Below are 26,346 nucleotides of genomic sequence, written 5' to 3'. Positions count from 1 at the left end.
ACTGGTTGAGAAATTGCACAGGAGAGAAACGTCAGCTCCCCTGAACTTGAAATGTCAGCCAACCGCAGGCCTTTGACTGCTGTTCAGTAAGCCTGAATCTCTGGGTCAGCCGCAATGCCCCTATGTGTATGGCCTCAATGGCTGGCCGTGAGAGGCAATCAACCACAGCATTATTTTTCCTCTTGATGTGTTGTATGAAAGTTGTGAACTTCGACATGTAGGCCAGATGGAGTAGTTGTCATGCGGAACAAGGGTCAGATATTCTGGCCATCATGTACACAAGATGTTTGGGGTCAACGCTGTGAAATAACAATCCTCTAGAAGGCAATGAAAATAGCGGATGGCCAGATAAAGACCGAGGACCTCAAGGTCATGCACGTTGTTCGTTTTGGGGAGGATAGAGCTGGTGGCTGAAGAAGGTGGGCAGCTGCCAGACGCCTCTAACCAACATTTGTGCACAGCACCCACAGCACAGTCTGAAGTGTCAGCACTAATGGCTTTAGGTGCATTGGTGAGTAGGTGCACCAGAAGGGCCACATTGGAAAGAGCTTGCTTGGTATCATCAAATGCCCTGGTCATGTCCGCTGAGCAGTCAAGCATGTGATCGGGGTATTGCATTTAATTGCACTATACAGGGGGAGCATAATTTCAGCAGCTTGCAGAATGAAGTGGTGAAAGAAATTCACCATGCCTAAAAGCTCCTGTAGATTTTTAGTAATGCAAGGCGGTGGGAAATCCATAATAGTGGCTACTTTTGATGGGGAGAGGTTCTGCACCTTCCACGGAGATACGAAGGCCAAGAAAATCAATAGTTGACAGCCCATACTGGCATTTAGCTGGGTTAATAATCCACCCGTGTTGGCTTAAGCACTCGAAAGTGTGTGGAGAGGAGATGATTGTTCAGATTTTGATGCACTGGTGACAAGTATGTCATCCAGGGAAACATAATGAAAGTTGAAGTCTTTTAATAGAGTTCATCAGCCGTTGGAACGTCTGTGCTGCATTTTTCAGCCCAAACAGCATGTGCAGAAATTCAAAGAGGCCAAATGGGGTTTTCACAGCTGTTTTGGGAATGTCCTCCGATCACACAGGTACTTGATGGTAGCCCCTAAGTTGACTTCCAAAACAAAATTAACTTCTCAGCTAAATGTGCAGAGAAGTCTTGGATTTTTTGGACTGGGTAGCGATCGGGGATGGTGACCTTGTTAAGGCGTTGGTGATCGACACATGGGTGGCAACCACCATCGGACTTAGGGAGCATATGGAGCGGCAAAGCCCAGGGATTATTCAACTGCCATACAATGCCAAGTCTTCTCATATCGGAAAACCCAGCCTTTGCAGTTGCCAACTTTTCTGGGTCCAATCTATGTGCACAGGCATGGACTGGCAGGCCAGTTGCAGAAATGTAGTGCTTGACCCATGTTTAGTGACTGTAGTGGGGAATGTGGGGTTAGTGAAGTTTGGGAGCTCGCCCAGCAGTCGAGTAAACTCATATGCAGAGGTGCATGTGCTTGACAGAGTCATTGTGGGGAACTTACTCAGGGAACAAGATAACGAGCCAAAGCCAGAAGTTCTTAAGATTGACTAACAGTCCTTGGGCATACAGAAAATCTGCACCAAGCAGAGGTCTAGCCACTTTGGGCAGGACAAAGTCCGATGTGTAACGTTCACCCTCTGAAGCAGAGTATCACCCGTCGTGTCCAGTAAGTCTGGATCCTGCTGCCGTTGGCAGCCTCCAGTGAGGCTTCATCGCTTTTTGCCTTCTTATCAACAGGCAATGCTGGCAGCACACTCACTTGAGCACCTATGTCACACAGGAAGTGCTGCCCTGACAGGGTGTTCATAATGAACAGCAGATGTCCCTGACAACTGGAACCCACGGTATTCACAGACATCTGATGCCCTAGTGCGCTGGCACGGTCGAAACTGCAAGGTGGCCTGCACTTCCTAGCGGACATACCAAAGCGAGCATGGTGAAAACACAGACTCTGCGTTGTCTGTTTCTCAGCTGCGGACATGCTCATGCTGTTGCACTTTCTGACCTGGCACATCGAGGCAGTGGAAGGAAGAGGAACGATGCACCTCAGCCTGACTGAGTAATGGCTGAGTAGGCCACTTTTGTAAACTCCGTAGAATGCTTCATGGGTGCATTAGCGAGGGCTATGTGAACTTGATCAGGCATTTGCTGCTTGAAGAGTTCTTTGAAAATTAAACAAGGATGGTGATTTCCCAGGAGAGACAGTATGTGGTCCATTAGCTCCAACAGCTTAGTGTCCTGAGGCTGTGCAAGGAGCACAACTGTTTGGTGAGCTTAGATTCCGATAGTCTGAAAATCTGTAAAAGGTGAGCTTCAGCAATCGGTATTTATCATGATCAGGTGGGTGTTCTAGTAGACTCACCACTCTCACAGCCGTGGAGGTGCAGAGCAACCCTGCCACTTTTTAAAAGCTGTTGTCGTCCGTGGTGATTTCTCACAGCACAAAATGGGCCTCGGCCTATACAAACCAAGCAAAGGCATTTTGCTCAGCAGCTTCAAAGCGACTGAGTTGGTTGACATGTTCAATAACCCTGGAAATCAGCGGGGTCACCAATATAGGTTTGTGCAAATAAAGTGGCGTGAGGCATTTTAAGTTTAATAAGAACCATAACAGCTCATTTAATTTACTCCAAACACTGAACACAAAGCACAGTAATAGATAATTATGTCATTACGTCAGACCCTCAATGTCAATGGCTGTGATTTATATACATTTCCACAATTATATTACCCTGCAAAACATTCACTCCCTCTTCCATTGAGGGCAATGTGGACCAACTATATATGTACTACAGTCTCCTCCAGTGACATTCAAGGCCACAAATTCTCTCTGCAAAAGGAAAAATCAGCAGGTGCAAGAGAACAGTACCAGAAGTACTGTACTCCTACAAGTCACATCCTTCCACACTTGGGAATACATTGCTATTCTTTCATCATCACTGTACCAATAGTTTGGAAGTGTTAACTCAGAACTATCAGGCCCCTGCAGCACAATGACTGAAGCAGCTCAATAAAATGGTTCATAATATCTTTCTCACAGGAATTCAGGGATAAGCAATAAATTCTAGCTTGCCAGCGGCACCCAGATCTTAGAAATATACAAAAGCAAATAATAAAAGACAGCCAAAGTAAAGGAACAAACACGAATTTGATCTAATCACTATTATAAAGTCATGGCTACATGGTGAACCAAAAGCCTTTATCTATACTTAAGGCAGAGGTTGATAGATTCTTGATTGGTCAGGACATGAAAGGGTACGGGGAGAAGGTAGGGGTTTGGGACTGAGAGGAAAATTGAATCAGCCATGATGAATGGCTGAGCTGACTCAATAGGCCAAATGGTCTAATTCTGCTCCGATATCTTATGGTCTTATGCCCCAGGGCCTTGCAGTCTCAAAACAATAAGTAAAACAGGAAGCTGGACTGTGGAGTGGGTGCAGAAATAGGAGTGGGTTTCTGGTACTAATAATAGAGGATAATGACATGGGTAAGAGGACTTTGTAGTAACTACTGTATATTGCACCAATATTAAGCAACTTAAATCCACAGCTGTGTAAAGTTTTTGGTGATCTAGTGCAGGATGCATGATTAAAAAAAAAATACATTTCAGATTGTTTTCCCATCAGAATCCATGGAACAGACAGGAAATCAAATATTTTACATTCCGTTACGTGAAATAAAGTTAATTATTAATTGAAAGGTAATCTAGAATTGGAACAATCAAAATATGACAGAATTCAGTATCAAGCCTAAGAATGAAGTTGCAAACGTTATCAAAGTCGCTAATAACAACCTGTCTACCTAGGACTGAATTAATACATCCCTCCTCATCTTTTTTCTTTGACCCATCCAAAGCCTTTGAGGGAGTTAATCTCCTCTAATGGCTATCCACTGTCATTCTAGCTGGCTGTGGTAAGGTGCAAACAGGCAATCGTGATATAATCACCTCCATTTCCTACACATCCATGCCTTCCATCTGATCTCAGCACAAGGAATTGTTCTCTGCTACATTCTTCATCTTGACACCGTCGTAACAAAAACAGAGCATTGCTTTCCTTGTGACCGACCAGCATCTTCCATATCCTTAGAAGTGGGTATTTTCTCCAAGTGGACACTGGGAAATAAACCTGAAACGTATGTGGTTTACTTCCCCACCAACTCATCCCTTTCCTAGGCATGACTGTAAATTATGTCAATTAAAATGTCACATTAGAACTTTAATGTACACAGCACACCCAAAATTACCCATTTACCCTTTTGTATCATAGCCCAACTCTGCACCAATTTTAGCTCATTTGCAAGTGCATCCTTAATTCATCTTGTCATTTCTACGCATGAAAATTCTTGACTGACTGCTCTTGTTCTGCTCTGCATAAACATGGAGTCAGAAACAAGGCATATTTAAGGATAGCATGTTCTGGAATCACCTGATTAAAATTCTCAGCTTATTAAGGGAATTAATTGGGCAAATCAATAATAAACTATCTCACCTGGTAACATGAGTGAATCTGCAGATGCTGGAAATAAATAAAAACACAAAATGATGAAGCCGAAACGTCGTCACTACCTCCTCCCATAGATGCTGTCTGGCCTGCTGAGTTCTGCCAGCATTTTGCGTTTTTATTTCACCTGGTTACCAGCATGGACTAAGAGGAAGCCCAAAAAAATCATTTCTACATAGAGCGGTAATAAAAATCTATAGCTTACTTCTCCAAACTGTAATGGATGCTACTTAGTTGTTGCATTTTGTAGCTTAGATTAAACAGTGTTTAAATGAAGAAAGGCTTTCTTGTGTAGTTGGTTCACAGATATGCTACAAGCTGGGTTGACATCCCCTGTTTGTCAGTGATGGGGGACAGGAGGAGACTCATAAACTGTTGCTGGCCCAAAGAGGAGTTACATTTTGCACCAGAGTCTAGAAATCTCCAATATTTGTGCAGCAAAACGCTGGACATTTCTTTTAGGAGTTACATGCCACAAATTCTATTTCTCTCATCACAGATTGACTCAGCAGATGGCATTTCATGTAAAATGACAGCTTACCCTTTCAAGAGAAAAACTTGTTAAATACAACTGTTATATGGTTTTGTAATTGAGTCCTAACCTTTACTAGAAAAAGGAGAAACCAGGAAAATAAGATTGTTCCCAGTTACTATCTACACATTAATAATGTGGCTGAGATTAATTTTGAGCATTGAATTTTAAGAAGATGCTGACATCTCAGGCAGGCTGCTGGTGAGAAGCATCAGAGTTGTGTCAGGGATGTAGTACTTCAGGAACAGGAAAAGCCAGGGAGGTGAAGGGTTTTATTCGTGCATTCGGAATCACAAATAGCTTTCAAGAGCAAATTGAATCTCCTAGTGGTAGGGAACTCAGTAATTAAAGGCCCCAGATTTAAGACAATGAGCAAGAAGCTGATCAGATATGTGGAGGAAGTGTTTCAGAGAGTGTGCTCATGTATCATGCATGTGTTGTCCAAGAGTGGAGGAAGTCTAACGAGCAACAGGCCTGATCTTGTGCAGGTGTCTCAACCAGAGTGGATACCCTTGGTCCTCCAAGTCTCCGACTCTCAACAAATCCAGGTGCTGAAGACACACTTTGCTGGCCTGAAGAAACATTAAATCTTGCAACATGGTCTGAGCAACAGCAAGGCCTCCAGCAAGAAGCTTTGCCCCAAAGCTGCCAATGAAAGCTTTTTCAGATGTAAAAATATTGAGTGGTTTTATTAGTACCAATTGTATCCAAATCAACGCATACACAGGAAAGTTCCAAACAAATGCCGACTATCCTGGTCAGCTCTGCCTCTACTATCGAGTAATATCCTACACAATAATTTTCTAAGGGGAATTAAATAAAAGTTTGAAGCTGAATAAATGCAAAACTCAGAATGAAACAAAATAGGTTCATGGGTCAAATGTCCTTCAATCCTCTTTTAACATGTTACATTGTATGGCTATGATTTGTATCCAGTGATGAACATTCACTGAAGTTCTTACTACAACAAAAAGTGCACTTTCAAGCTATTACATTGGTCCATCCAGAAGTCAAGAAAGGTAATTGTTTCCTTTTATTGGTTTGGTGGAAAATGCCATGGCTCTTGACAGAATCAGAATAGATCCTATAGGAACAAGAACCATAGGGGACACAAGACACTACAGCGATTGGAATCTGGAGCAATAAAAGAACAACTTCTGATAAGATGGCAATTTGCTTGGTCGCTGAGGCCTCTCCAGGACCAACAGAAGGTGCAATGTGCCTTTAGTGTTTTTTTCTTGCAATCACAGGACCTTGTTGGACACTGGTAATATAAAATACTGCAGGCCCGGTTCATCACCGGTGAGACCAATAGCAGGAGAGCTGTGTGGAGTCATCTGAGGCGGTGTGGGGAAGACCAGGGCTGTGATGGTCATGCAGGTATCCCTGTTGGGTTGAGGGCTGCCCCTTGCAAGGAGGGGGGGCTCTCCCATTGGCCTACTCTCCAGTATTCCCTCCCTGGAAGACAAGCTGGATTGCCTTTTGTCTGCGGCAGATCCAGAGCCAAATGAAGAACTGCTCTGTGCTTCAGCAGGACCTGCTGAAGGGTCTCAGCCCAAAACTCCACTGTACTCTTCTCCATAGATACTGCCTGGCCTGCTGAGTTCCTCCAGCATTCTGTGTGCGTTGCTTTGGATTTCCAGCATCTGCAGATTTTCTCTTGTTCCTAATCTACCCAGAGCAGATTCAAGTTCCTAGATGTCAATATCTGAGGATCTACCCTAGGCCCAAAACACTAATGCAACCACAAAGGTGGCAAACCAGTGGCCGTACTTCATCTGGGGTCTGAATAGGTTTGGCATGTCAGCAAAGATTCTTGCTAATGTCTGCAGGGCATTCTGATCGGTTATATTACAGCCTGGTACAGAGTCTCTGATGTGCAGGACCAAAGGGAGCTGCAGAGATTTGTAGACTCAGCCAGCTCCAATATGGAAACAACCCGACCCAACATCAAGTCCATCTTCAAGAGGTGGTGCTTCAAGAAAGCGGCATACATCATTAAGGAGCCTCACTCAATCCAGTCTGAGACATGTCCTCTTCACATTTCTACCATTAGGGAAGAGGTACAAGTGCCTGAAAACAACTTACAACATTTTAAAAGCAGCTTCTTCAGCTCTGCCATCAGATTTCTTAATGGCCCATGAACCCACAAACACTCCTTCATTATTCCTCATTTGCATTACATGCAGATATTTATTTTTGTAATTTATGGTAGTTTTTATGTCTTGCACTGCAGTGCTCCTATGAAGCAAAAAAATTCACAATGCACGTCAGTGACAATAAACTTAATTCTGATTCTGATGACCTCCCATAAATTAAAGCCACAGGCCTCAATCATAACGTTAAGCATCGTCACGTTGAACCTCTGTCCTCAGGAGCTCTGGTTTAGACCTGGAGACCAGGAATATCTGAAATTACTTTTGCTTTGTTTCATTAGTATCCAAGAATAATAGTCATAATTATGTCTAATGATGTTGAATCAGGATGCGATATAGAATGCGGCATGAAGAACTGTCAGAAGTTTCTCAGCTCATTAAGATCGATAGTTAATGGAAGAAAATGACCCCTGAAGCACAGAAACAACTTGGCCTAGATGCTCATTCAGTTGTTCCTTGCTCCTTAATAGTACTGGCTGCTTCAGTAGATGTTCGTTCTTATCCCACAAAACAAAACACCTGCCATCTATTCAAAAATTGCATGTATTAAAGTGCTGTACTCAGAATAAATATTGCAAGTACTTGATAAATTCAACACTGACTTCATTCAATAGTCAAGAAATATACCAAAACTTTATCTAAATATCAAGTCTGCATGCCAGAAATGTGTGCAGATTCTCTCAAAAAATGATTAATAATGGATACTGTTTTATTGCATACTCAGTGAAACATCTTCTCTGAAAAGATTCAATCACCCACCTCCGCACTTCGAACTTCAAAGATTAATATATTTTCAATTTAATTTATTATTGTGTTATCTTCCTCCAGTACTCACCGAACAGAAATTGTTCTGTCCCCTTTTCTGCGGTCCATTTCTCTCTGAGGGACAGGATACCAGCGGAAGTTCAATTTCCAGTTAAATCCACCATAGGTCATATCAGAACCAGCCATGTATTCAAAGGTATCATCACTAATTACGTCGATAATTGGGCATACCACGGTTTTTCTGCATAGGAAAAGAAGCTGCAATTAAAGGCAAAGATTTTGAAAACCACCATTTTATTCAATACCCTTTACAGCTTAGTCCACTCAAAATACTCTTGTTCATGCCTCAATAGGTAGCACTTTTGCCTTTTGGTCAGATGTAAGGTCATAAATTTCTATCTTCAGATGAACTGTGAATCTGCAGTCAGATCTGCTCTGTCGAATAAGTGAAGATTCTGTAGCACTATTTCAAAGTGTAGGAAATGTTTTCCTGTGCCTCAGCCAATATTTATCCCTCAAGCAACCACACTTGCATGTTTCCTGCAGGGGGTGGACGATTTAAAATTGGCTGACCCACTTCCTGTGTTAAAAAACTGATATCATTTGGAAGTGTTTCAAAGACCACAAAATCGAATGGAGTGTCCTTCGGTTGTGAACATTGTTTTATAAACACAATTTATTTCCTAATAATATTTTTATGAACTGAAAAACATAAGCAAAAGTAATTTTAGAAAAATGTAAAAAAAATTTCAGCAATCAAATTTTATACTCAATAATGAAACTTTGCCACAATCCAATCTTATCTCTCAATCTATTTTGATTCAGCTGATTATAATACACCATAGCTTTAAAGCATCTTATAATACACCTTGTTAGCTTTAAAGCAAACCATGGCTTATACAACATTCATGAGGCTACCAGTGAAATGGAAAAAAAGGAGCTAAACTTTGCATAGAACGTAAATACAACCATATGCAGGTAATGTATTAAGTCAGCAAAAGTTCATTTTTCATCACCTGAAATTTGTATCTCTTGCAATTATCTAATTCAATATTTTCCATGGTATGTAGAAGATCCTGTGATCTACCCAAGGGTAATAATATACAAACATTTTGTTTGAGTACTGAGAAAAGCACAAGACAGATCGTGTTTCAAATTGACTGACTTGCTTTGACAAAATGATAGAGATATCGTGGTCAACTGTCAATAGTGCGTTACACCACTTTACTGAGACTTAGTTTTTTTATTATTAATCATATGTACATAAACACTTACAGGGAATTTTGTCATTTGCTCTATCAACCAGCACAACCTGAAGGTATGTCGGGAGCAGCCCACAAGGGTCATCTCACATTCCGATGCCAACTGAGCATGCACACGACGTTCAGTAGAAGAACATACAGTCAACATACAAGCGACAACAGCAAAACAAGCCTAGTTCAGGCCATCTCCAGGCCTCTGACCTCCAGTCCGTGTCCCTGGACTGGCACACATTGGGGCTCTGGCCACCAGACTCACCAATTTAGGGGCTTTGACCTCTGGGTTCGCCAATCTTTGAGCTTCACACTCAGGGCTCACTGATCATGGACCCCTAGCCTCAAGACCTGCCGATCAACCTCGGGCCTTCAATCCCAGAATTCAATGACCTTCAGCTTCCGGCCCTAGGACTTGATGATATCAGAGATCACTGACCCTCATTCTTGGGGTCCACAGTCCTCTGAATTTATTCAGATTTTAGATTGTAGACTTTAATGCACATTATGCTTTGCACAGTGTAAGCAATAGAACATCAGTCCTCTAAGGCCTTGAGCAAAGCCAATGCAGGTCTCTCGTTAGGCTTTTATTTATTGAGAAACAGCAAAGAATAGGCCCTTCGAGTCATGACATCCAGCAACCCCCAACTTAATCCTAGCTTAATCATGGGAAAATTTACAATGATCAATTAATCTAGTAACCACTATGTCTTTGGACTGTGGGAGAAAACTGGAGCACCCGGAGGAAACCCACATGGTCACAGGGAGAATGTAGAACTCCTTACAAGCAGCAGCAGGAACTGGACATTTTAAAGGCACTGTTTCCATCTCATGAAAATCTTCTCCAGCTTGTGTGCCTACACTAGTATCAAGTAGCAGTCCGACTGCCTCCACATAATCCAAATGTATAACAATATGCCAATAACTCTAATTTAAAATAAGATTAAAGTATCATTCAAAGACACAGACTTTGCTACCAATGGCAAAAAGTTGTGTCTTTTAATGAACATTCATGTTTGTGAATCAGACAATGAGTTATTAAACTGTTTCTATTACCTGCAGTTTTCCAAATGCCCATATTCAAATCTACAGTCCTTGTGAATACAATCCAAAGACCAAAACCTGGAAGATCAAAGCTTTTGGGAATGCATCTTTCATGAGATATTTCAGATTGCTTACAAGTCACATTCAGTTCTCTAAGCTTTAATGGTGTTGCTGAAGATCAAGCACATGGCTCCAGAAGCAATCCAGCTGTTTCAAACAACTGGGAAGGATAACAACAAAGATATGCTTTTTCTCCTCCATTCATGGGATTTTTTTTTAAAAGAAGGTGGCAGTACTATGACAGAAATATGAAAGAGCAATATTAAATGGACAAGTCATGGAATGGACCGATCATTTCAGTAATACACTACAATTCTCTGTTCCTTTCGCCTTCAAAGTCAGACATTGCTACATCCTATCACCTAGTTCATAGTGGTGCACAGTATGCAGCCTCTCAGTACTCTGGCCATTACACTTGTAAGTTAGTTTATTATTGCCAAGCAACAATGAAAATACCTGTGCTATATACCATCCATCAGGCCATTTCATTACAAGGTAAAGCAATAACAGAATTAAGTGCAAAGTGTCACAGTACGGAGAAAGTGCAGCGCAGGTAGACATTAAGGTGCAAGGTTATGAGATAGAGTGTGAGATCAAGTCTATCAACATCGATAGTATTATAACAGAAGCTGTCCTTGAGCCTTGTGGTACATGCTTTCAGACTTCCGTATCTTCTGCCCAATAGGGAAGTGGGAGAAGACAGCATGTCTGAGAGGAAGGGAGTCCTTGGAAAGGAAATGAGTTTGGGTGATGTGCTGGGCTGTGTGCACAAGTCTCTGCAGTTTCACGGACAGACCAGTTGTCATACCAAACCATGATACATCCAATTAGGATGCGTTACATGGTGCATTGATAAAAATTGCTGAGGGCCAAAGAGGACATGTCAAATTTCTTTAGCCTCCCAAGGAAGGTGCTGGTGTGTTTTCCTGGCCATGGCATATATGTGGTTGGACCTCGACAAGCTATTGGTGACATTCATACCTAGAAAGTTGAAGCTCTCAACCTCAACACCGTTGATGTAGACAGGAGCATGTAAACCTCCTCTTTTCCTGAAGTCAATGGCCAGCCCTTTTGTTTTACTGGCATTAAAGGAATGATATTTGTCATAAAACTCTATCAGTAGGCTCTCGACTTCTTTCTTGCACTCCAGTTCATTGTTATTTGAGATGCATGGATGGTGACTTTCCAATCCTCTTTTGTTTAAAATATGTATAAAATGTGTGAAGCCCATTGGGTAGGGATGTACTGTTGTCAGCAATGCAGCCAACTTCTTTTTGTAGTCCATTATAACCCTGCCACAAATGATGGTTACTCTAGGACTCTAGTTAGGACTACCATTGTCTCTTTGAATCCCTGATAGTTCTGCAAAGGTTGCACCTTGATATCTTGTGAAGGTCAGCATCACCTGATCTGAATGTTGCAGACCAAGACTTCAATAGGGAAAGGATCTCAGTTCATCCATTGTTTCTGATTTGGAAGGACCCAGGTTATCTTCTGTGGTCCAAACATACTAGCTGATAAGGTCCATGACGGTGGTGACAGTCTCATCCAGGCTGAGCGTGAGTCCGTGAACATGGTCCAGTCTAGACCAGCACTGAATGACATTCTGTACTGGATCTGCACATTTCAGCTTCTGTTGGTTATCAGGGAAAAGGAGCACAGCCTGGTGGTCTGAACCTCCAAAGTGCGGGTGGGGTGGGGGCTGTGGTAGAGTAGCTCAGTAGGCGTCTTTGATGGTTGTTTAGAAAGGGTCAAGTATGTTTGAGCCTCTGATGGGACAGGAAAAATGCTGGTAGCATTTTTGGAACACACTCTTGAACGCATTTTGGAACACATTCTTGGCTTGGTTGAAGTCATCGGCAGAGATGAAGAGGGCCTCCGGAAATCCTGTTTCAAGCCCACTGACCACGGAGTATAGTTTACTGAGTTCAGCCTTCCTCTGCCTGGCATGGAATATAGACTAAAACGATTACTGATCTCTGTGTCACTGGTACAGATCCTCCTTAGCTTGTGCTTGCTAACAGCTAGATAACCTCATCTTCATCTTCTTGACCACCTGCCTTTGGTGAGCAGCTACAGGAGTGTCAGCATCACAGTGGATATTTAGACTTTAGACAGCTGCGGTGGCAACTCACACATACAAAAATCAATCACATTACTTCATGTAAGGATTTCCAGAAACATGATGATCCTTTTATCTGCTGTGCCTCTCGATTGCAATTGCATTTTCTGTACTGTCACCATAGTCACTCTGGACAACTACAATGATCCAAGAGTCAACACGCTTAACACTAGAGAAACAAGGCAATGTGGTAGAGAGTGAGAGTGACAACAAGAACAAGCCGCAGCGGGTTTGACAGAACTGGCAACAGGCAGAAGTGGAGAGGTGGACAGAAACAAGATCCAGCCCTCAGCTGTGCCTCTTGTCTTCACTACCACCCCCTCCCACCTCCATGAGAGCGAGAACAAGTGGAGTCCAAGTCAAACATCTGGGCTCAATCCAGGGTTTGGTGTGAATCAGACCTCCCACTCCAACCACAGATTGAACATCATGCTGATTTTGCGATTGCTACTCTAGCACCAGGTAGGATGGAAATGGCTTTGTCCCTGGGTACAGATCTGGACTGGAATCAGCTCACATCTTTTACTTTGCACTGAAACTGACTCCAGTTCATCTCACAAATTGCCAGAAATTCAGATCAGGTCAGACATCTGCAGAAAAAGAAACAGTTAACATTTCAGGTCCAGGAAGTTGCTTCTCCAATAACAATACATAAAGATAAAGTGAGGAAAAAGGACAGAATGCAATACTAGCTCCTCTTCTCCCTTAGGGCTCCTGCTCCTATCCCGTTGCTGTACCTCACATGAACAAAAATCCACAATGTTGAAGTTCAGCAACAGATGCTGCGAAGTTATAGTACGTGACGCCTAGCAGTCGTGGGATGAATGACATTGGAATGCATGAGACACTAGAATTGAAAAATTGCAAAGCCCAGAGGTCCAGAGGATTGGAGAAGAACACACACAGTAAAGTGGTTGAAACACAGGGATGAATTTAAATGTATATGACTAGAGGTTTTAAAAGCAAAGGACTATTTGGGGACTTTCCAAATATACTGGAATTCTATTCCATCTTAATAGATCATATGAAACAGTTCAGCCAAAAATTAAGCTTTCAAATATTCAACTAACTACAACTTTTTAAAATGCTAACTACAGTATTACTGAAGTAAGGGCAAAACATAAACAAGGCAAAGCTGCAAGCAGCAAGCTCCCTTTTCAATTCTAACTTTGCCAATTGAACAATGGCATGTAGTTTCTGCATGGCTGAACTAGTTTCGACAACCTAATTTCCCAAAGTACATAACCGGGATGAAGTACCAACAAAATTTAAGTTCAAATTATGTCTACTATAAATGAAGTCTCCTTTGAGTCACTTACAGAACATCCTGATAGAGCCCGGTCCTACAAGAAAACTGGCACCATTCCCTACAGTGCAGATCAGATATCTACTCATTCCAAAAGGTAAGTGAAAATCAAAGAAGAACTGCAGATACCTGAACATCAAAACTAAAAACATAACCTACTGGAAAAACTCAGCAAGTCAGGCCTCATCTGTGGGATGAGAAACAAAGTTAACACTTCCAATCAAAGATCCTTGTAGAAATGGAGTCAGAACTAATTCTGATGAAAGGTCTTCGACTCGAATCACCAACTGTTTCTCTTCCCAAGGATGCAGTCAGACCTGCTGACAATTTCCAACATTTAATGTATAATTGATTAATCCCATGCATTTATTGGTCAATGAGGATCTAAAACATTGTTTCATTTTGGCATTTGAATACATTAGAAGTTTTTTTTAGTGAATATAATTTAAAATTAGGTTATAATTGATGAACTATCACTGACTTTTCAGCTGCATTAGCTAAGCTCTTATTAAAAAAAAATCACTGTCCAATTACATTGATATAAAGCAGAATTTGTATTCAGCAATAAAGGCAGAAATTTATGGCATAATATGAACCAAGATCACCAATTGCGCTCATAGTAGAAAGTCAATCTCAAAGACCATGCTGACCTACTGGCATTGTTAATAGAGTTTTAATTTATTAAGAAATTAATGTATCTAAGGAAAAGAGAGAAATAAAATCAGAAAGAAACAAAGTATTCAAAACATTTTTAAATATAACTATTCTTTTTATGCCAGCCAGTAGTGTAGTGGCATCTGCACCAGTCTTCAAGCAAGTGGTCTCCGGTTCGTATCCGGCCTACTCCACACATCCTGCCCACTCCCTGTTTGACCCGCTGCTGTCCAGCAAAAGGTTCAGGACACTAAAATCCAGAACAAATAGACTGAGGAGCAGCTTCTACCCCAGAGCTGTGGCCTCCATCACACCACTCCCACAGAACAATGACTGAAACTGTGAGCACACACAAGGACTCAAATACTCGCACTAATGGCACTTTGTGCATTTCTGTGATGTTCTGGTGCTGCTGCAACTTATTTTCTGCTAATTATCTATTTAATACTGTTTTTCTACTACTGTCTTGTTTTTATCTACCGCTTTATTTAATTGCTGAGAGGAAGCCAAACAGTTTCATTGTACCTATGTATAATGACAATAATTCAATTCAATTCAATTCAATTCCTTGCACATTTACAATCTGTGCTGGGTTAAGAGCCGAGCTAGCAAATTTGCCTCATTATAAAACAGACAAAAATGTTCAAGAAATGGCAAGGAGTTTTGCCCACTATGCCACAAGGCGTGGTAAGCAACGACAATGGTTATTATGCTGAATGAGAAGCTCTTCTTTTTAATGGTTAAGACTTCACATACTTTCAATAGGTAGATGATGGGAACACTGTGCCAGATCTCCCATAATAAAATTTGTTCTTGTTTTTTCCCTGAGGAATTGGATAAGGTCTGATAAATTCCATCTTCAACAAATACAACTTCTTGTCCGTGATATATAAAAAAAAACATAAACCTAAAAAATAGCCACTTTTCTAGAATTCCCAAGTTATTCCAAATTTAAATAATGATCAAGACCATCGCAAGGAAATTTCAGTTGCATAGTGAATGCAGTGAATAGGAATCCCAACCCGAAATGCATATTGATAATTGGTATTGTCAGTGAAAGCAGATTCACAGCAATCAATTCTTTGACTAGATACTGCAACCTTAAACAAAGCGAAAAGTATTTGGAGCCACATGAAAAACGAAAAAGAAAAAAAAATCCTAAAATTTAACCCAAAACTAGCAATAAATCTTTTATTAAATCAAGCTTGAAGTCAGTACATATTATGGTCATGTTTGAATCTATCACTGTATCAAACATTTTCTAATCTATAATCACAGCAGCTCTTGAAAACTATACCAGTATTTAATTGTCATTTCCCTTTACTAGAACATCTAATAAATTTTCTTCATTATTAGCTACCTATTATCCACTGATCAGATAATGTTCAATGAAGACTTAATTGTTCTCCACAGTAATACTGCAAAAAAGATGGATAAGTCCCTGGGGCCAGACAGGATATATTCCAGGATACTACGGAAAATGACGGAAGATATCTCTGTGCCCTTAGTGATGATCTCTGCACCTTCACTGGCCAAGGAGTACTATCAGATGATTGGAGGATGGCAAATGTTATTCATTCAAGAAAGGGAGTAGCGAATTAGGAATTCTGACTTCAGAGGTGGGCAAGTTATTAGAAAGGATTCTTAGAAACAGGGTTTGCGAGTATAATCAGAAACATGAGCAAGTCTGCAGAAGCTGGAAATCCAAAGTAACACACACAAAAGACACATTTCCTCCTGCCAGAACTCGCCATTCTTACCCAGTACCTATTCTCTGCTATCCAGCACCTATTCTGCTTCAAATTCATCTGAGGACAATGAAGCAATATTATTACTTCCCAGTCCTGAAGAAGGGTCTCGTCCCAAAATGTCGACTGTTTATTCATTTCCATAGATGCTGCCTGTCAGGAGTTGCTCCAGCATTGTGTGTGTGTTGCTTTGGACTTATGAGTATTTTGAAAAGACTAGTCTAATTAGGGATATTCAGCATAGCTTTGTGAGGGGCAAGTCATGCTTCACGAGCCACACTGAGGATGTGACAAAGCACATCGGTAGGAACATAAGCACACAAGAAACAGGAGCAGGAGTCGGCCATCTGGCCTGTCGAGCCTGCTCCGTCATTCAATACGATCATGGCTGATCTGGCCATGGACACATTTCCCTCATTTCCACCTACCCGGTTTTTCCCCATAACCCTTAATTCCCCTACTATGCAAAAGTCTATCCAACCTTGTCTTAGATATAGGTAGCCTCTACTACTTCATTGGACAGAGAATTCCATAGATTCAACGCTCTCTAGGAAATGCAGTTCTTCCTCATCTCCATCTTAAATCTACTCCACTGAATCATGAGGCTATATCCCCTAGTTCTAGTTGGTGATGAAGGTGGATGTGGTGTAAGTGGATTGTAGTCAGTGATTTGATAAGGTATGCCCATTCAGAAAGTCAGGAGGCAAGGGATCCAACGTGGCTGTGTGGATACAGAATTGGTCTGCCCATAGAAGTCAGAGGGTGGTATTAGAGGGAGCATATTCTGTCTGGAGGTTGGTGACCAGTGGTGTCCTGCAGGGATCTGTTCTGGATACCTGTTCTATCTGATTTGTATAAATGACTTAGATGAGTAAGTGGAAGGATAGGTTAGTAAGTTTGCAAATGATGCAGAGATTAGTGGAGCTGTGGATAGTGTGGAGAGTTGTAGGTTGCAATGGGATATTGACAAGATGAGATGGCTGAGTAGTGAAAAGTGGGACGAGATTCATTTTGGAAGGTCAAATTTAAAGACAGAAAAGAGGGTTCTTAGCAGTGTGGAGGAACAGAGGGATCTTGGTGTCGACATCTACAGATCCATCAAAGTGGCCATGCAAGTTATTAAGAAAACGTATGGTGCCTTAGCTTTCATAAGTCAAGGGCTTGAGTTCACAGGCCACGAGATAGTATTACAACTCTATAAAACCACGATTTGACCACACTCAGAACATTGTGTTCAGTTCTGGTTGTCTCATTGTAGGAAGGATGTGGAAACTTTAGCGAGGGTGCAGAGGAGATTTACAAGGATGCTACCTGAATTAGAGGACATGTCTTATGAAGACAGGTTGTGTGAGCTAGGGCTTTGCAGTGATGGGGAGTGGCAGATGACTTGATAGATATGTACAAAATGATAAACAACATAGATAGAGTGGATAGTCAGAGTCTTTTACCCAGGGTGAAAATGTCTAATATAAGGAGGCATATTTTTAAGGTGATTGGAGTAAAGTATAGAGGGGATGTCAGAGGTGAGCTCTTTGCACAGAGAGTGGTGGGTGCATAGAATGGACAACTTGGGATGGTGGTAGGGCAGATACATATAGGGACATTTAAGAAACTCTTAGATATGCACATACATGAAAGAAAAGTAGAGGGTAATGTAGGAGTGGGAAATTTGATTAGCATCATCACCAAAGGGCCTGCACTGTTCCACTGCTTGTTATATGTTCCAAGACATCTTCACTGTGCTTCCATTTATGTAATTTTATCCTGAGAGCCTTGAATTTCAAAATCGAAAAATCTAAATAATAATTTAGTTCTGCTGAGAGGGCAAATTAATGACACTATAACAATATGAAGAGTAAGGTTAATATTCTACATTTATAGCTTTATTTTGCTGTACCATTTATCAAATATGTTCTGTCAAACACGCACTATTATTTCAAGGACTTCAATCGTGCATTAGACTTGTATTTTTCAGTTTCTGCCTACTTCACTCCCCGCTAAACATCGACGGCTCCTCGGTAGAGATCATTAAGAGCACCAAATTTCTTGGTGTTCACCTGTTGGAGAATCTCACTTGGTCCCTCAACATCAGCTCCATAGCAAAGAAAACCCAGCAGTGTCTCTACTTTCTGCGAAAGCTGAGGAAAGTCCGTCTCCCAACCCCTATCCTCATCACATTCTACAGGGGTTGTATTGAGAGTATCCTGAGCAGCTGCATCATTGTCTGGTTCGGAAATTACACCATCTCGGATCTCAAGACCCTGCAGCGGATAGTGAGGTCAGCTGAGAAGACCATCGGGGTCTCTCTTCCTGCCATTACGGACATTTACACTATACGCTGCATCCGCAAAGCAACCAGCATTATGAAGGACCCCACGCACCCCTCATACAAACTCTTCTCCCTCCTGCCATCTGGGAAAAGGCACCGAAGCATTCAGGCTCTCACGACCAGACTATGTAACAGTTTCTTCCCCCAAGCTATCAGACTCCTCAATACCCAGAGCCTGGACTGACACTGTCTTGTTTATTATTTATTGTAATGCCTGCACTGTTTTGTGCATTTTATGCAGTCCTGGGTAGGTCTGTAGCATAGTGTAGTTATTTTTTCTGTGTTGTTTTTTTACGTAGTTCAGTCTAGTTTTTGTACTGTGTCATGTAACACCATGGTCCTGAAAAACGTTGTCTCGTTTTTACTGTGTACTGTACCAGCAGTTATGGTCGAAATGACAATTGACTAGACACACATATTGATGTCAACTATATGATTATCAGCCTGTCTAGAATTTTAACTTACAGAACTCTACTCTGAAGTACAATATTGCCCTTTATGCAACCTGTTCAAACCGTATAATGCTAACATGGCAAAATCCTTCAGGTATTGTGCAATGACTGAGGCTTATCACAGGAACTAAGATAGAATTCCATGAAATGGAGAGATTGCAAGAGGCTTCCGATAAGTGCGATGGTACATTTCAAGTGTTTGTAAACTTAGAAAAATGACTAAGGCTGTAAACAAAATTTATTCATAGTTCAATCATAATGCTACAAGTGACCTATATCAGGACCTGAGATCATTCTGTAATTGCAAGCACACCTGACACCTTTATGACTTTGTAAAAATAAAATCAATTTTTCTGACCTGTGGGGTAATAACATGAGATCAGATTCAGAAATGCTTTGGAGTTAAATAATCACACAAGTGGCATATGTATTATCAATTTATAATAGAGATATCAATATAACATACCTGTTTTCTTTTATTCTTGCTAGTAGGGGCTCAAGCCAACCAACAGTGCATTCACAGTGTGCATCCAGAAAAGTGATGACCTGGCCTTTGGAAGCAGCTGCACCCCGAAGCCTGGCACGAATCAATCCCGATCGTTGTTCCATCCTAATGATCTTCACTGGAACTTGCAAATTCTTAACGTAACTCTCCAAAGGTTTCTTCAAAAAATCTGCAGAAAAGTGATTCATAGCTAATTTAATCAACAATAAAAAAAATCTGAAAAATAAAGCTTATTTCGTGAAACTTTTGCCTAAAAACACAGCTTCTTTTGAAAACGGGAGCTGAAACATATTGTGGCATCAGGTGGATTAAGTGATGTGTTGTCATCTGTGTAAAACAATGGATAGAATGGCACTTTGTGGAAAGTTGCAATACTGTGGATTTTGGTTAATTAGGAAACACTGGGACTAATACATTTTGATGCAATTAAGCAGCTGTCCTAATTAGCCAAAGTTTCACAGTAATAGTTAAAAAGGTATTAAAAAAACAAACTACCATTGAACTTAGAAACAAATTATATATTCCAATGAAATACCTAAGAAATTAGAAAACCATCAATACTACTATGGTAGAATAAAATTGTGCATTAGTTCCTAATAGTTATTGAGGGAGGAATTCACCTGTCACGTTATTTTGATTGACTATAAATGAATGAAATTGTCATAGACACCTAGTGTAGATAATGGACTGCCTTCATACAATGCTGTCGATGATTGCGTGCTCCAACTCTTCATTTTCATTTGTAACATTCAAGATGATTGACAATACCTTCAAATTTTTCATAGTCCCAACTTGTTGAAGTAGTGAAATTGCTACATCTTCAGTCCCAGGCATTTCTGTCATCTCCAAGTTTGAATGCTTGAAACCATAGTACGCAGAGCAGTTCTGCTTATTTCTTGCCAGACTTCAGTGACACATATCACTGTGCTTTAAACACAAGCATGCACAACTGATGCTATTTGAAAACTATTCGTTCTAAGCATGGCCACACAAATGCACACAAATTACACTAGCAGTTTCCTGTCCCAATTAAGTGGCATAGTGTCATAAATAAATGAAGGGAATGCTGACGATGTTCTTGATTAGTTTTTGTTCTTTAAAAGTTATCCCAAATAAGTAACTCTCCTGATTAACCAAGGCCCAATTAACTGAAATCCACTGTATTTTGAAAGACCTATCAGCACACCTTGCATTCCAAATGTTTGCTATGAATCTACATTAGTTTCCTTTGTAAAGTAACAAAAAAAGGGCAAAGTTTAAGGCCAATAATGGAGGGCAACAAAAGCATTGAGAAAACAAGAAAGAAAATGAACTACAACAAGATTATACATAATACCAAATTTGATCTATAACAGCCTATAAGTTGAAGAATAATAGACATTAATATAAGGAAAAATATATTTCCTTTCTAATTATAATGATCATGATATAAGACCGTAATTGAGACTTCTTTGCGCGATTGGTTAAGAATTCATTTTCAACACCAACGTATGAGATCTAAGGTTTTCATTCTACTTTTAGACTTTTTTTTAAAAAAAAGATTCATTACTTAAACAAAGGACAGTAACATTTTTATGCAATTTTTACTCAATAGTAATGTTCTTACTTAATTAGCTGTCGCTCAATAGCATACTCAATCATATTTTCTGTTTTTTGGAGTTAGTGCAATACAAGTTTTAAGAACAAAATTGCTAAAGTTGCTATGCTCACAATACTAGTTCTGGCCACTTGCTTACCACAACTGTTCCACTCTAACCCATACCAACATGTTTCTTTACTGCCAAGCAAAATTGGAAAAACATTTCAAGAATGTAATATTCTCCACTTCAGTTGATTCCTTTGTCTAAATATTATACGTTCCGAAAAAATAGAGCATAAGATGTTGATCTGGTACCCTTTCTAACTCCCTTCTTGGAAAACATACATATCTATGGCTCTCATTATTCTATAAATCTACTCAGATCTCCCATCAGGCTCCAGAGAAAACAACCTAAGTTTGTTCAACCCCTCCATTACGTACGTCTGCAGTATATGCCTCTGCTTTTGTTGACTAGTTACTTTTTTTTTACAGCACTTCTGCACCTGCCTTCATGTCAGGACTGTTCCAATTGGGATGTGGAGAGCAGAATTTAAAGATTTTGTCACAATTTTGATTAGATATTTGCATTAACGAGCAGGTATACGTGTATATTTAATAAAGTGACCACTGAGTGTATATTGAATAGGATGCTCCAAAGGGTCTCGCCATTTAATGTATGGTTTCCTCTTACTTTTGGCCTCCAAGAGTGCAACACCTCACAATTGTCAGGGTTAAGCTCTATCTGTAATTTCTCTGCCCATATCTCCAACAGATTTCAATCCCGCTGTATCCTTTAACAACCTTCTTCATTAGGACACTACTAGTTACAGACCTCCAGTCAGGGAAACACGCTAATTAAACACCCCTCCTTCAATAAACTACGTCTTCAATAGCCAACTCAATTTTGAGTATAATCTACCAAATCCCCATGAATCCCATGTTCCTTAATCTTCTGGATCAGACCACAATGAGGGATTATGTCTAATGCTTTACTAAAGGTCATGTCAGCAACATACACTGCCCTACCTTCATCAATCATCTTCATTATCTCTTCAAAAGAGTCCAATTAAGTTCTTAAGACATGGCCTGCTCCACACAAAGCCATGCAGACTATCCTTAACAAACCTATACTTCTCCAAATGCAAAAATAGCCTATCCCTAAGAATCCTCTCCCATAACATTCCCACCACAGATTCAGGGCATACAATTTGCTGGATTATACCTGTTATCCTTCTTATAAAAGTTCAGGAACAGTTATGATCCCTCATCCATCAGGCTCTTCAACTAAAGAGGAGAACTTTACTCAACTCTACTTGCCCCATCATTGAATTTTTCCCACAACCAATGGACTCACTTTCAAGGATTCTTCATCTTGTGTTCTCAATATTTATTCCTAATTTATTTATTATTATTTGCAGAGTTCATTGCTTTCTGCGCTTGAGTCGAACACCCATACTGGGCAGTCTTTCAATAATTCTGTTATGCTTACTATCCTATGGAATTGCTGAGTATGCCCACAAGAAAATGAATCTCTGGGTTGCAGATGGTGACATATATGTACTTTAATATTAGATTTATTTTGAATTTGAACTTCTAAACATTAGCTGCTCTCCATTCTTCTGGGATCTCAGTTGGGGCTAAATAGGATATGAATATCTCCATCAAGGCCCCAGCATTTTCTCCTCGTTTCCATCAATAACAGGAAAGAGCCCCATCAGGCACTTGTAACTCATCCACCTTAATGTTCTTCACTAGACAAAACACCCCCTCCTTCTTGATATTAATATGCCCATGAATGCTGCCATACTCCACAGAGATTTCACCACCATCCTCAATATCCTTCTCCTTAGTGGATACTAAAGCAAAGTCCTCATTTAGTACCCACACTTCTGGCTCTAGGCCAGGGGTAGGCAACCTTAAGGACAAATGATTTTCTGGCATGCGTTATTCATTAATTTGAGGCAATACATAACTAGATGTATTTAAATGGATAATTCCCATATTTCAAGTTTGTTATGGCATTTATCTGGCCCACCATCCACTCATTAATATGCGATCTGGCCCACAGAGGCGAAAAGGTTGCCGACCCCTTCTCTAGGGGTAAATCCCCTCTTTCATTCTTGGGTGATTCCAACGCTCCCCAGTTACCTGCTCGTTTTTTATTTGTAGTTATAAACTGCCCAGGAGGTCTTCTTTTTTTGCAGTCTTTTATGATCCTTTTTAATATTTGTGTAAATGCTTGATATGTTTTGACATCATGCTCCCCATGCCAAAGTAAAAAAATTAACCAAAGATGATTAAGAACAGCAGTGGGCCCTGATCTGTTCTAACAGTTCATTAATAACACTGAAGTTTTGAAAACAAAATAAGTCCCAGTTTCCCTCAGAAAAAGCTGAATAAGCTAACTTTAACTGCTGCATTGAAACAGAAAATAAAATACCAAACTAGCAGTGACCTTACACAACTGTTTCAGATTCAACATTATTCTCAGCCCAGCTGACACTGAAAAGTCTTCCTCACAAATATAAGTGGTTTGAAATCTAAATTCTAAGACCACTGCTGGTCTGCCTATACTCACTGAATCACGTGTGCCTGATGCCTCCATCAAAATCTCTGAGCATGTTCTGTACCACCAGCAGACAGATAACCTAGAGGTAACAGAGCAGTGATTTACAAGCAGGATGGTGCTTGCTAGGAGTCTTCAGATTGACATGAGGCCCCATTAAGTCTCATGGCCTCAGGTCAGACATGGGCAACATTTTCTTGTGATTGCTACCAACCAGTTTCCTCAGCTGATGAATCAAGAAATGCTGGATTCTCATTAATTGGGGCAGTCGCTTATCTGGGTCAAATCTTAAAGAACAGAAATTAAACAAGAAAATAGCTGGGATTCCCTTCCTTTATTTGGGATCCTATGCTGCTAATTGGGACAGGAGGCTGTTGCCAATCGAGTTCAAACGAGCTGAGCATGAAGATTAAACGATTTCATTACTTCAACAAGTTAGGACTATGAAGAATTTGAAGGCATTGAGAATCATCTTGCATATTACAATGAAAATGAAGATTTGGAGGATGCAATCATCGATAGCATTGTGTGAAAGCTATTGGCACTAAGCGTTTGTGCTAATTTTGTTCATTACACAACTGGATGAATTCCTCACTAGATTGCTATTAGGAACTAATACAGTTTTATAGTACTGTAGTACTATTGGTAGTGTTCTAATTTGTTCCATATTTCATTTAAATAAATAATCTGTTTCTCAGTTTATCTTTTTTTATAACTTTTTAACTAATGTCCATTGAACTTCAGCTAAATGGGAGAACAGCTTAATTGGGCTAAAATATATTCATCCCGAAGTGTCCCAATGAACCGGAATCCACCATACCTCCACTTCCACTGTGAAGCATTGAGAGTACTCGGAGCACAGAATCGGAGTGTGCCCCAAGTGGAAATTACTTCAATACCCAAAGCCAACCACCACTAACTGAGCTAGCTGCATGTGGAAGGACGTCACTGCTAGACTGACGCTGTGGCAGAAAATAAATCAATCAATACAAGGAGGTTGACTGCCAGTGACTAGTTGGTGTTACGCAGGGATCGGTGTTGGGACCACTTCTTTTTATGCTGTCTATCAATGATTTAGATGATGGAATAGTTGGCTTTGTTGCCGAGTTTTCAGATGATATGAAGAATGGTGGAGGGGCAGATAATGTTGAGGAAACAAATAGGCTGCAGAAGGATTAGGAGAATGGGCAAGTAAGTGGTAAATGAAATACAGTGTTGGAAAATGCATGGTCATGCACTTTGGTAGCAGAAATAAATGTGCAGACTATTCTGTAAACAGGGAGAAAATCCAAAACTCTGAGATGCAAAGGGATTTGTTAGTCTTTGTGCAGAACACCCAAAAGGGTAACTTGCAGGTTCAGTCAGTGGTGAGGAAGGCAAATACCATGTTAGCATTCATTTCAAGAGGTCTAGAATACAAGAGCAAGGATGTGATGCTGAGGCTTTATAAGGCTCTGGTGAGGACTCACCTTGAGTATTGTGAACAGTTTTGGGTTCCTCATTTAAGAAAAGATGTGCTGGCATTGGAGAGGGTTCAGAGAAGATTCACAAGGATGATTCCAGGAATGAAAGGAGAATCATATGAGGAATGTTTGATGGCTCTGTGTCTGTACTCACTCGAATTTAGAAGGATGACGAGGGATCTCGCTGAAACCTTTCGAATGTTGAAAGGCCTGGACAGAGTAGATGTGGAAAGGATGTTTCCCATGGTGGGGGAGTCAAGGACAAAAAGGCAGAGCTTCAGGATAGAGGGGCATCCATTTAAAACAGAGACGCAGAGAAATTTCTTTAGCCAGAGGGTGGTGAATTTGTGGAATTTATTACCACAGGCAGCTGTGGAGGCCAGGTGGTTGGGTGCATTTTAGGCAGAGCTTGATAGGTTCTTGATTGGACACGGCATCAAAGGTTACGGAGAGAAGGCTGGGGAGTGGGTCTGAGGAGGGGAAAAAGGATTAAACATGATTGAATGGCAGAGCAGAATCGATGGGCCAAATGCCTAGTTTTGATCCTTTGCATTATGGTCTTAATCAATTTGGCCTCCTCCTCACTCATTTACTCATTGTAGATGAATGTGTCCATAGCAGTGTTGGTAGAAGTAACAACGCTCAATATTTGTGGAGATGAAGTACCCTTTTTGCGCCAAGGGATCGTGTTTACTGTGGCAGTACAAATGTGTTAAATAACTTAGAACCAAAACAGATCTGTCAGCTCAAAACTGAAAATGCTTGAGGCATAGTTGACCAAAGGCAGCAGCAAAGATGTCCACAACTATCAGTACAGCCCACTCTACAATTATAAACACATTCTGGATCAAACCTGGTTCAAAGTGTAGAAGGGCATAATCTTGTTAACCAGCTGTAGCAGAAAATAAAGGTGACAGCCTGGTGAAGCACAACACAAGACTCTTCCACTTTCAACACATCAGCAAATGAGGTCATCCATGCCCACACAAGTCTGGACCTACACTACATGAATGCATGAACTGATACATGGCAAGTCATATTCACAACAAGCAGCTGACAGAAAAACAACAGCTCCAACAAGTGAGAATGTAAATACTACCTCTCAATGACATTACCATCACTATTTCACCACTAATATCCTGAAAGTTGCCGGCCGTTACCGTAGAGGCACGCACACCGACCTCGAGGTGAGTGGTTCTGAGTTTGAACCCAGCCGGCTCCTTACAATTCTCCATCCACACTGAGTTGAGTGTCGAGCTAGCAACTTGGCCTC

General features: G+C 40.7%; 1 protein-coding gene across 3 annotated transcripts in view; it reads right to left on the bottom strand.

The window, feature by feature from the left end:
* Positions 1-26,346, bottom strand: part of galnt13 (polypeptide N-acetylgalactosaminyltransferase 13) — a 376,169-nt gene that overhangs the window by 101,271 nt on the left and 248,552 nt on the right. For all 3 annotated transcript variants that reach the window (XM_073047335.1, XM_073047334.1, XM_073047333.1), the window contains exons 5-6: positions 19,427-19,634; positions 8,063-8,233 (exon numbers count right to left, since the gene is read on the bottom strand). In XM_073047335.1, coding sequence (XP_072903436.1) covers positions 8,063-8,233; positions 19,427-19,634 — 379 coding nt within the window. The remainder of the gene's footprint in view (positions 1-8,062; positions 8,234-19,426; positions 19,635-26,346) is intronic.

Source organism: Hemitrygon akajei, chromosome 5 (genome assembly GCF_048418815.1).
Source record: "Hemitrygon akajei chromosome 5, sHemAka1.3, whole genome shotgun sequence".
Lineage (NCBI taxonomy): Eukaryota > Metazoa > Chordata > Chondrichthyes > Myliobatiformes > Dasyatidae > Hemitrygon > Hemitrygon akajei.
The sequence above is the reverse complement of the archived record's forward strand: the minus strand, read 5'-3'. Positions and strand labels throughout refer to the sequence as shown.